General features: G+C 36.3%; 1 protein-coding gene across 3 annotated transcripts; it reads left to right on the plus strand.

The window, feature by feature from the left end:
- Nucleotides 1-3,216: 3,216 nt before the first annotated feature.
- LOC110745561 (Tetratricopeptide repeat (TPR)-like superfamily protein) lies at nucleotides 3,217-11,278 on the plus strand. Of its 3 annotated transcripts, none has more exons than XM_088246875.1 (5): nucleotides 3,217-6,291; nucleotides 7,716-7,995; nucleotides 8,459-8,586; nucleotides 8,672-8,829; nucleotides 10,896-11,278. In XM_088246875.1, exons 1-2 carry the CDS (start codon nucleotides 3,292-3,294, stop codon nucleotides 7,758-7,760), a joined length of 3,045 nt encoding a protein of 1,014 aa, XP_088103001.1. In that variant the 5' UTR covers nucleotides 3,217-3,291; the 3' UTR covers nucleotides 7,761-7,995; nucleotides 8,459-8,586; nucleotides 8,672-8,829; nucleotides 10,896-11,278. The 3 variants fall into 3 exon arrangements, with proteins under 3 accessions (XP_088103001.1, XP_088103000.1, XP_088103002.1); XM_088246874.1 differs by having other exon boundaries at nucleotides 8,726-8,829; XM_088246876.1 differs by having other exon boundaries at nucleotides 7,737-7,995; nucleotides 8,726-8,829.
- Nucleotides 11,279-12,289: the final 1,011 nt, after the last annotated feature.

Here is a 12,289-nt window from a genome sequence, read left to right on the forward strand (position 1 = left end):
TGGCATAAGAGTTTCCTCAAGACAAATATTATTTTGGACTTGTTTTGGATTCATCATACTTGTTTGGACTTGTTAAGTTCATTTCCACGTATTTTAATAATTAATTTTACCTATAAGACCAATAGGTACCGCATGCCATTGTTAGAAATATTGTTGGAGTTACATAAACCTATATGACATTTTTTGTTAGTTTTATCTATCTTTATTTGGAACAAGAAGATAATTATGTATGGTCACTAAGTATACTGCGGAGAGTGATAGAGAAAATAGCTATGCCAGATGTTATTGTGACATGTAAAGAATTGGCTTTAATGAAAGCCATTAACATTGTGTTTGGTACAGCTAAGTATCTATTATGTAAAAGGCACATTTTAAAAAAAAAATGGTGCTAGCCAAGTGCATAGTTAAATGTAAAAGTAAGGATGATTGTGATAGGTTTTTGGTTAAATGAAATTCAATGGTTGTGTCCCCTATTGAAGCCAAATTCATAAGGAAGACAAGAGAACTACTCACTGAGTTTAATAAGTATCCATATTTACTTAAATATGTGACAGATACTTATTGAACCCATAAAAGGACAGATTTGTTGCCGCATGGATAGATAAATGCATGCACTTTGGGAATACAACTTCAAATAGGTAATGCCAATTATGTTTCTATTTTTTTTACTTTATTTGATTTATAGGTGCAAAAGAGATAAATAACCTTTGAGTTTTACTTTATTTGACTTATAGGTTCTAATTATATATTTTTTATTTTATTTGAATCATAGTAGTATATACAAATTGTTTTAATGCGACTATACTTTTACTTCAACATTGCTGAAATTTCATATGAAAAATTAAAAAGACAACTTGGAACAAGCCAAGGAACATTGCCACAACATGCGAAAATATACATGCTTTGCTTGATTTGCAACACACTGAAATTAAGGTTTTGTTCGAAAAAAGTTTGACAGTGGTGCATTATGATTTTAGAAGTTAAGATTTTGAGGAACTTCATGGTTTTGTCTCAATTAGTGCATTGTATATGGTCCTCGAGGATACCAAGCTAGCTAACCTGAATGGTGTTGACTCTGAGGCGTATGGATGTGTCTTACGACAAACTCATGGGTTGCCATGTGCCTATGAGATTGTAAAATATAAGAAAGACGGTAAATCATATTCCACTTGAGTGCATTAATCCTCATTGGAGGAATCCTTGACATGACCACTTAAAAGAAAAACTTCGGAGTGTTCCTATAATGCAGGGATAGAGTTATGTCATAGGCGTTGGATGAAATCTGATGCAACTTCATAGATGATTCTTAAAAGGAAACTTATGGAGTTAGTAGCATCACAAACTACGTGACTTGTGGAACCATTTGTGAATACCAAGACTCGAGGTAGGCCAAATAAGAAGATGGATAAATCTACTTATAGATGATTCTTAAAAGGAAACTTAAAGTGTGCTCAAGAAGCTGAACTTGCAAACCAACTTGTAAATGAAGAAATTGAAACTGATTTTAGGTTTAATCAAATGTGTACATTACAATGAGCTAGACCTACTCATTGGAGTTCTCATTTTTGGTTCTATAAGGCGGTTAATTGTCTTGTTTAAGCAATGTTGGTATAGTTCCACAAAACATGTGAATGAATGGACTCAACAACAAAATACATGAGGAAGCTAAGAGTGCTTATAAAGCTTTGATGTCTTTTGAATTTGTATTTAACTTGCATTTGATGGATGAGGTTATGGCAATCACTAATGTTCTTTGTAAACAATTCCAACTTCAATCTCATCGTAAATGCTATGAACTTGGTTTTAAGCACAAAGTCTCTTTTTTCAATATTGAGGGAAAGTGGTTGGGAAGCTTTCATTGGGGGTATGGTATCATTTTGTGAAAAGAAATGGATTGATATTCCAGACTTGAGTGTTCCTCATATAAAGAGTACATGTCGTTCTTGCCATCAACAAAATTTTATTACGGTTGAGCATTCATACTAGTATATTTAATGTTGTAATAGATTTTCAGTTGATAGAGTTAGAAAACATATTTGGAAATAGCGCAATTGAACTGCTTACTCTTAGCTCAACATTGGACCCTTGTGATGCATTCAAATCATTTCATATTGACAAAATAAATGGGTTGGCAAAGAAATTCTATCATGAAGATTTCAAAGATGATGAGATTCGTCTTTTAAGAGAAAAGCTTCTACATTATGAGTTTGAGCTCTCTCATCTTTTACAATTTCAGAATATGTATCTTTCTCAATGATTCCAAGAACTTGTTTAAATAAGAAAGACATTTCATTTGATTGAGAGACTAATTCGTCTAACTCTTTCAATTTCTACATCAACAATTGAGCAAGCTTTTTCATCTATGAAACTCATTAAAACCTGTCTTCAAAACAAGATGGAGGATGAGTTTCTTGGAGATGATTCTCTACATAGAAAGAATGAAAACTTGTTGATAATATATATATATATTGCAATTTAATGCTTTGAAGACTCGTAGGGTACCACTTAAGTAGTTTAAGATTGTATTTGCATTGCATGTTTATTTAATGTATTGTTATTTTTTATCTAAGTGTTTACTTATGTATAAGTATGCATTTTGATGGGTAAGGTTCATTGCATTCCCTCTGATCATGTGTATATTTTCTTACTTATCAATAAAATTCACTTGTACCGTTGAGTTTTGATTTATGTATAATTAAGGTTTTCTTTTATAATATAGTTGAAGATATAGAAGTAAATAATAGAATTGCTTAAATCAAGAACGGTTGATCTCAAATCAACTTGATATATATAAGGAATGTACTTCAACTCACTGATTCCACTCATACTCTACAGAAGAAACATTTATATGTTTCAATTCCTGTAGTAAAAATATCAACCAAACTGGTGGAACAACAAGCTTCATAAAAAAAAAACTAATTTGGGGTGTTTGAGTTTGATTATTTTTTGTGAAGAAGAAAAGACAATAGATTAGATTGTGAAGAAGAAAAGAAAGAAAAAAAAACAATAGAAAAAATGGGCATTCACGTTCGGGTCTTCATCCCAGCCGTTGATTTCGATCCAACGACTAAAAGTGTTGTCCTCAAATAAGCGTCCGTACCAGAGAACATCTCCCGTATTTTTTACTTTCTTTGTTTTGTTTTTTTTGGTCAACCCCGTATTTTTTACTTTGTTTGTTAACCCTATTTATTTCCTTTTTTCCTTTTTCTTCCTTTTTTTTTTTGGCCTGAAAACAAAACCCCATCATAAACCCTGAAAGAACTACTCACTTCAAACTCTCGCAGCTCAAAAATGAGCCGAAGACATTTGAAAACTCTGCTCTTGCACTCAATCTCCACCATGTCATCGTCCCCTCTTAAATCCAACCCCCTTTTCACCACAAGTCAATCACAAGCCTTCCCTTCTCCATCCAAATTCTTTCACCAAAATCTCAAACTTTGCCAGGCCAGATTCCTTTGCACTTCTTCGCCTGACAATCTCGATGGTCTGGTCGATCCTGACGACTTGTCAATGCCTGGGAGTTCTGGAGTTGAGTCTATTTCGGCAGAGGAATTCGCCTCTTTGCGCGATTCGGTGTTAGATACCAGTGCCGGTGATGGGTCTTCAACGCCTAAATTTGAATCAGATAAGTTTTCTAATAATGCCATTTTGATTTCGAATAAGATTAGGAATTATAATGATGCGTTTGGTGACCAAACCCAGAAGTTTCTTAGGCAGTTTAGGGATAATCTGAATGAAACTCTGGTGATGGAAGTACTGAAGCTTATTCGATATCCTGAATTAGGTGTGAAGTTTTTCATATGGGCGGGTAGACAAATTGGGTATAGTCACACTGGTCCTGTGTATGATGCCTTGTTAGAGTTATTGGAGTGTGGTAGTAATGATAGAGTACCAGAACATTTTCTCCGAGAAATTAAGGGTGATGATAGAGAGGTGCTTGGGAAGTTGCTTAATGTGTTGATACGGAAGTGTTGCCGAAATGGTTTGTGGAATGTAGCTTTGGAAGAGCTTGGAAGGCTTAAGGATTTCGGATACAAGCCAACTCGAGCAACTTACAATGTTTTGGTTCAAGTGTTTTTAAAGGCTGATAGGTTGGATACAGCACACTTGGTTCATGTGGAGATGTCAGATTTGGGGTTTAAGATGGATGAGTATACACTTGGTTGCTTTGTTCACGCCCTTTGCAAAGCTGGGAGGTGGAAGGAAGCGCTCACATTGATTGAGAAGGAAGAGTTTGTGCCCAATACTGCTCTTTATACAAAGATGATATCTGGGTTGTGTGAAGCTTCACTTTTTGAGGAAGCTATGGATTTCTTGAACAGAATGCGGTGTGATTCTTGCATTCCTAACGTCGTAACCTATAGGATTTTGCTTTGTGGGTGTTTAAAAAAAAGACAGCTCGGTAGGTGCAAGAGGATTCTTAGTATGATGATCACAGAAGGTTGTTATCCAAGCCGTAAGATATTTAATTCTCTTGTACATGCTTATTGTAGGTTAGGAGATTACTTTTATGCTTACAAGTTGCTTAAGAAAATGGTAAAATGCGGGTGCCACCCAGGCTATGTGGTTTACAATATCTTGATTGGTGGTATATGTGGAAACGAGGAATTACCTAGCTCAGATATGTTAGATTTGGCTGAAAAAGCTTATGGTGAGATGCTTGATGCAGGGGTTGTGTTAAATAAGGTCAATGTGAGCAATTTTGCACGATGTCTTTGTGACACCCGAAAATATGAGAAAGCCTATAATGTTATCCGTGAAATGATGAGCAAGGGTTTTGTGCCTGACACTAGTACATACTCTAAAGTTATTGGCTTTTTGTGTAATGCATCCAAGGTAGAACAAGCATTTTTGTTGTTTGAAGAAATGAAAAGGAATAGTATTATTCCTGATGTCTATACCTATACTATTTTAATTGATAGTTTTTCTAAAGCTGGCCTTATTGAACAGGCTCGTAGCTGGTTTAATGAAATGGTAGGAAATGGCTGTGCTCCTAATGTGGTGACTTATACTGCTCTTATACATGCATACCTTAAAGCAAAGAAGGTGTCTGATGCAAATCAACTTTTTGAGATGATGTTGACTGAAGGTTGCATTCCCAATGTTGTTACTTATACTGCTTTAATTGACGGTCATTGTAAAGCTGGTAGAATCGAAAAGGCCTGCCTGATTTATGAAAGGATGAGAGGTAATGTGGAAATCCCTGATGTTGATATGTATTTTAGAATTGACGATCAGAGTATGAAAGAACCTAATGTTTATACTTATGGAGCTTTGGTGGATGGTTTATGCAAAGCACACAAGGTCAAAGAGGCCCGTGACTTATTGGATGCTATGTCGGTAGAAGGTTGTGAACCTACCCATATTGTGTATGATGCTCTTATAGATGGATTTTGCAAGTGTGGGAAGCTAGATGAAGCGCAAGAGGTGTTTACCAAGATGTCAGAGAAAGGATACAGTCCAAATGTGTATACTTACAGCTCTTTGATTGATAGGTTGTTTAAGGATAAAAGACTAGATCTCGCTTTAAAAGTCTTGTCTAAAATGCTAGAAAACTCTTGTGCACCAAATGTTGTTATCTACACAGAGATGATTGATGGTCTTTGCAAAGTTGGGAAGACAGATGAAGCCTATAAGCTTATGCTGATGATGGAAGAAAAAGGGTGTTATCCAAATGTTGTTACTTATACTGCAATGATAGATGGCTTTGGGAAAGCAGGTAAAATCGAAAAATGTCTTGAGCTCTTTAAAGAAATGAGCTCTAAAGGTTGTGCTCCAAATTTTGTCACGTACAGGGTTTTGATAAACCATTGCTGTTCAACTGGCCTTTTGGATGAAGCTCATAAGCTTTTGGATGAAATGAAACAAACATATTGGCCAAAGCATATGGTAGGCTACCATAAAGTTATTGAAGGTTACAACCGAGAGTTCATGAACTCTCTTGGGATTTTAGATGAGATGAGTGAGTGTGGTTCAGTGTCAATTATTCACATATACAGAGTTTTGATTGATAATTTTGTAAAGGCTGGAAGATTGGAATTTGCTCTTGAGCTGCATGACGAGATTTCGTCATCTTCACCTTTTACATCTGTGAACAAGAATATGTATACTTCATTGATTGAAAGTCTTTTACATGCAAATAAGGTTGGTAAGGCACTGGAGCTGTTTGCGGACATGATAAGGCAAGGTGGTATTCCAGAGCTTATGACATTGTTTGACCTTATTAAAGGGCTCATTAAAATTAATAAGTGGGATGAAGCGCTTCAACTATCGGATAGCATATGCCAGATGGTTCGTCTCTCCAACTCACCTAATTTCTTTTACATAAAAATATATCTTTTTCTTTATTTATACTATGAACCATTTCATTTCATTGTTCTATTTTTTAGGAGTGAATGTTATACACTATATGCCCTAGAAAATGAGGAAAATCTAAATTCTAACTGAAAATATTTGCATAGATAGTGTGTCAAACTATTTATTTCCTAGAATTCTTTGAAGTTAATAACTTTAAATATTGTTTGAAAAGTATTGAATTTAAGGTGAGGGATTTAGTATTTGGTGTGAGTACATGCACATTTAAGCAAGTGCACTTACATGTCTATTTCTCTCCGTGTATGCATGTAAATTTTATGAGTGGTCATACGTTTTGCATGTATGCATGGACCTTTAAGCCATTATTTATTATCCAAGGACTGGATTAAGGAAATGCACTTAACTTAAAAGTCTTGTACAATTACTTGTACCAATTGTTTGTCTGTAAATCTGATAGTAAATGGTTGGGTGGACCTGTCTGTTAAGCGATCAACCTAGTGTCTGGTAGTTCGTCATCATTTATTGCAAAGAAAATTTTCTTTACATGTGTAAGATCATTGGTTAGTTGGAGAATTTTGCACTTGGCAGTTTTTTTTCCCTCAAGTTTGCCGTACTGGCATTTGCTTACCCTGAAAAAATGTCGGTACCGATTGATGTGTTGTAGATGAAGCCATCATAACTACATTATGTGATTGAGCTGCCTCAAGCTGTATATTAAGCTGTCTTTTGTGCTTTGTTTTTAGGTTATGAGGACCCTTGACGTAGCATGTAGAGATCACTAGGAACTAGGAAGAATTGTAGTTTCATTTTGACAAGATCTTTACAATTGAATGAGCAAGAATAACACAGCAGTAGCCAGTAGGATATTTCATCAAAAAGCATACATTGCCTTTGTTGGACTGTGCTGCAAGACTTTCAGTCCAGGAATAGGCATGCTTTAACCTTTTGCTCAGCTCTGCTTTGTGGATCTTAGAATGGGGTTTTTGTTTTTGCTTTTGTGTAAACTCAATCTTTAATGACTTTTTTCCCTTCTCCCAAGTATTTTGTTTAATGACTTAGATAATATGTTTTGTTTATTTCATTTGCTCGTCTTTTTAATTTATAACTAGGAAAGCGGAATTTTTAAAGACTATTATCATTTAGAAGGGGGTAATCTATGCTTGTGTTGTGAAAACTTCAAAGTATTGGAAGCTCCAAGACTCGTCTAATTTGAGGCCAGCTTAACCCTCGCATGAGTTTACTTGATAGTTTGGACCAATAATCTGAAACGGTTGGTGCAGCTGATATCTAAGTTGCCTCTGTTTTTCACTGGACATGTTTATTTATTTAATTATGTTTTGTTTATTTTTGTTTATTATTATTCCTTATATTCATTGTACTAGTCTCAACTAATTGAGCAGGACATCCATTGGCTTCTGCAGGAAGAGACATCTGACAGAAAGTAGTGTGTTTTCTGGACTATTGTGGTTTGCCACTGATGACTCATTGGACCCTGGTCTAAGGTTCTCTTGAGGAGTGGAAAAGTATTTGTGTGGGAGTCTTTGTGCAAGCATATGCACTGTGAGGATATGAATGACAGTTGCCTGCTTAATGGAGTGACCCTACAGTTTTTCTTACCTTGCGAAGTGGCTATAAATTGCAAGAAAGCTAGAAGAAATTTCTGCTTGCTATACGAAGGAGGTAAATCTTATTCAAATGTCCTAAGCATGATACTTCAAAAATTTCAGAATGGAGGATTTGATACCGATAAGGCATGCTTGACAGATACCATATGCTCCAAGTCTGTATCCAGTTTCCCTTTAGGAAAATTTGATTTTTGGATATGGCATGGATATGTGAGGCATACATGATGTACACAAAAGTGATCAAGATAGATACAAAAGGGGTTATTTGTAAAATTAGTATAGGAAAAACGGAGGTAAGAGTGTCATTTTAAAAGGTTTTGGAGTTGTGTCCGAAAAAGGGCATCTAAGTGTCATTTTAAGATGTTAAAAGAGTTAATATGAAAACAAAAAACAGTAAGTTAGATAAGAAAAAGAAAATTTATTTCATTGTTGTATCCGTTGTGGTACCTGTATCTTGTTTTTGGAGGTTTTTGGTATTGTCGTATCGTCTCACAAATTCTATAACTGTATGCATGCAGCATAGGTTTTATATTCTGCACCAAGGCTTACAGATGATGCTCCTTGAGTGTAAGCAGGTCACAGCTGCTAGAATTTATTTACGGCTCCAATAGGACCAATACCACTTTCCATTATGAATCATCACAAGGTCAGGAACTTAGGATCTTATTATTCATACCTCCGGACAGTAGTTTTTAAGTATATCGTTGTTTTTACTAATTTACTAGGTGCAGATAAATTCACTGTGTTCTTTGCTACTTGATCATGATAAGTATGATATTGTTCAGCTCTATCACATACCGCTGATGTTGCTCGTTGAGTGCAAAGCTGGCAGGTGTTGTGGAATTCATTTCGTGGGAACTGTCTTCGTTTTTCACTTGATGATGTCAAGGTAGGGTTGTTTTTAAATTATTCCTTGTGCAGTTTTGTTGATAGATGGGATATGCATGCAAACAAAAACAGAGGCACATACATGGTAGTTTGTAATTTACATTTCAGAATATTTGCAGGATGAAATTTCTAGGGTAGGGAGAAAACCTTAGAAAGGAATTCACAATTTCTTCTCATTCTTTTTTTCTTTTTGTTCGTTTGTTTGTGTGCATGTGATTCAGTCTGTATCTGCTTGAACTTATTTTGCGTAGTTCCTGTTTCTTATAGCAATTATTGCTTATGAATTATACATTGAATTTGATTAGATAAGGATAAGGATGATGTGATTGGATTGGAGCTATCTGGATCTCCTCCACAGGATCTCATAGGGTATCAAATTTCAAACAGCAGGCATTATACAGATGCTAGGAGCTCAAGTTAAACTTCCTTTTAACGGCTAGCGTTGCCAGAAAAGTAGTGTATGGGATTTGTTGTGGTACTGCAAGCATTTATTTCTACTTCATTTACCTTGAGGATAGTAGTTAATCCACAAACAAAATACTGTACTTGGTTTTATTAGGTACATCAGGTATGAGATAAAATTAGTCTCTTATAAGGATGACCTTAGTTTAGCCTAGAAAAGGGGTAATTACAATTTTGGTCACCTGGGTTAGGGTCGAATTTAATTTTGGTCACCGTGATTTCAATTTTCCCGATTTCATCACTGTACTTGCAATCGTTAACAAATCAGGTCCAGTCCTTCATTTCCGTCAGTTTGGTACGGGCTTTGTTGTCCTTTCGTCCCAGCCCAGCTCTCTCTCTCTCTCCTTTTCTCGCACAGTCGCATCCTTGTTCGTTCATCCAAACCCAGATCAAATCCCTCATCTTCTCTCTCTCTTCTCAATTCCCAATTTCCATTCCCAGCCCAGCTTTCTCTCTCTCTCTCTCTCTCTCTCTCTCTCTCTCTCTCTCCTCTGTCCAGATCAAGCTCTTCTCCGTCCTCAGTGATACCGCTGCCACTCAAACAAGGGTCCCAGTGCAGTGGCCATTTTCTTTGGCGCCTTTGGTGCCTTCTCTTGGTGCATGTACGAGGTCGGCAAGGGCAACAAGATCCAAAGCTTTTTTTATATCTTTTTTGTATTTAATTTCATATTTGGTTACATGAGTTTTTATTGTTTTGTGAATTGAAGGTTGAAAATTGGATGGGTTCTGTGAGTGTGTGAGTAGGGTGAGTGAGAGGTAGTGATCTTTGTTGGGGTTCTCTTGGTATTTCTTTGAGAGTTGGGCTGGGGGTGGAAGTTGTTGATTGGGAATTGAGAAGAGAGAGAGAAGATGAGGGATTTGCTATGGGTTTGGATGAATGAACGAGGATGCGACTGTGCGAGAGAAGGAGAGACACAGAGAGAGAGAGAGAGAGAGAGAGAGAGAGAGACAGACAGACAGACAGACAGACAGACAGACAGAGAGCTGGGCTGGGACGAAAGGACAATAAAGCCCCTGCCAAACTAACGGAAATGAAGGATTGGACCTGATTTGTTAACAACTGCAAGTACAGTGACGAAATCGGTGACGAAATCGGGAAAATTGAAATCATGGTGACTAAAATTGATTTCGAGCCAAACCCCAATGACCAAAATTGTAATTAACCCTTTAGAAAAAGTAGGGATCTCATAGTTTGACCATGCCACAATGTGGTATAATGATCTGAGCCATCAATTCTTAAGTTCCTCTTCAAGGATGTCGATGCAACAATCAACAAGATCTGGAATCTTTTAGTCATCTAAGTGTCAGTCAATAAATACATAGGTAAACACAATGTTTGTTTCGATAAACCTAGAAATGATCATGATGATAATCCATATTTGAATGGCTTGCCGGTTAAACAGTGTCTTCTTTGTAATGTAATTTTTAGCTTCCTTGGACTTCCGTAGTTATTTTGTTCTGTTGTACTTCCTGGGCAAGATTTTAGATTCTTTGGACTTCTGCTGTTATTTTGTTTTGCTTCACTTTTAAATCGAACCGTATTAATGATAGTGATTTTATATTTATCATTTATATTGATTTATTTGTTCTCTGGGTGTGCTGTAGTGTATCTAACCAATATGATGAAACTACTCAACAACCTCTAGAGTCATGTTCGAATCATAGTGAAGTGGATTTCATTTTTCAAGTAGGAGCGGTAGGACATGAGTTCGATTCACTAAGTGGCATTCTTGTGTTCAATAAATATGCGAGGAATGTCTGCTGCCTTGTTCGAATTTATTCACAAAAGGAGAAAGAAAGAGGATACAGATGAAATTGTAACAAAAATAAGTTGTGTTTCAAGCAAGCTCAAGGTGACTGCAAATGCCATGTGATGGTAAAATGAGTGCTGGCATTTGCTAATGCCTAAAGTAATTTGTAGCTGAGAGCCAGAGGGCACCATCATTTGAAACCAAAGTGTGATTGTTTTATGTTTGATTTTGATTTTATCTTCTTCATAGCTTCGGCTTAAAGATTCAGAGGCTGTAACATCCAATTTGCAGTCGGGAAAAATGGTTGAGGATAAAATTGAGCAAAACAAGGTGATTTTTGTTTGTCAAACGCTGAGAATGAATCATCCTACTATTTGATGTTAAAGCTTCGATTATATCCTGAACAATCTGCGTGTGAGAATTTGTGATCTTCTGGCTGAAAAAACCTTGTATATCAAAAGAGATAACTCAAGCTTTGCTACGGTTGCCGTCCAAAGAGACTTTATTATTATTATTATTATTATTATTATTATTATTATTTATTTATTTATTTTATTTTATTTTTTTGGTACCAAAGAGGGCTAAGCCCAAACAACAACTAAACATAAATCAACCTAGACCTTAAAAGGCCATCCCTGTCTTCTTGGAGGACACCAGTAATACCACCAGGAGGCAAAGCAAAGCAATGAAAACCCAATTCCATCTCATGCCCCGTCTTAGCCAGAGAGTTAGCAGCAAAGTTAACCTCCCTGAAAACATGAAAGATGCTGCAGTCCCAGGAACTCTTCCAATAGACTCTGCACATGTTTAGCAAAGTAAGGAGGGGGTGATATGGCTCCACCTTAGCATTCAAAAGGTGCAAAACAAGAGTAGAATCAGTTTCAACAATAAGCTTTGTCACTTGCAAACTTTGAGCTAGCTTTAGACCATGATACAACGCCCACAGTTCAGCCACCAACGCCCACACTTCATTATTTATTATGCTACATAGGTTAGGAATGTGCAGTTTTTTTTAATGAAAAAACGTGTTATTTTGTTAGGATCCTTCACTAATGGGCTATTGAGATCAGTCCATAAGTGAATTGGGTTCTGTCCAGCTTTAGCCCATCCCTGTCTAAGTGTAGGGTCATCCTTAACCCATTTCTCTCTTAAGATCTGATGATGTATTTATACCCTATTTGGGGTTACAGAAAGGATATGAATCTTTCTCTGCTTTATATTTCATTTCTGGTTTTGGTTTTTATTGAG

Source organism: Prunus avium, chromosome 1 (assembly GCF_965620075.1).
Source record: "Prunus avium chromosome 1, drPruAviu1.hap1.1, whole genome shotgun sequence".
In the NCBI taxonomy this organism is placed as follows: Eukaryota; Viridiplantae; Streptophyta; class Magnoliopsida; order Rosales; family Rosaceae; genus Prunus; species Prunus avium.

Excerpts from the sequence above, each read along its gene's own strand:
- LOC110745561 (XM_088246875.1), top strand. The coding sequence starts at position 3,292 with ATGAGCCGAAGACATTTGAAAACTCTGCTCTTGCACTCAATCTCCACC. Across the intron at positions 6,292-7,715 it reads CGGATAGCATATGCCAGATG|GACATCCATTGGCTTCTGCA; the intron begins GTTCGTCTCTCC and ends CTAATTGAGCAG.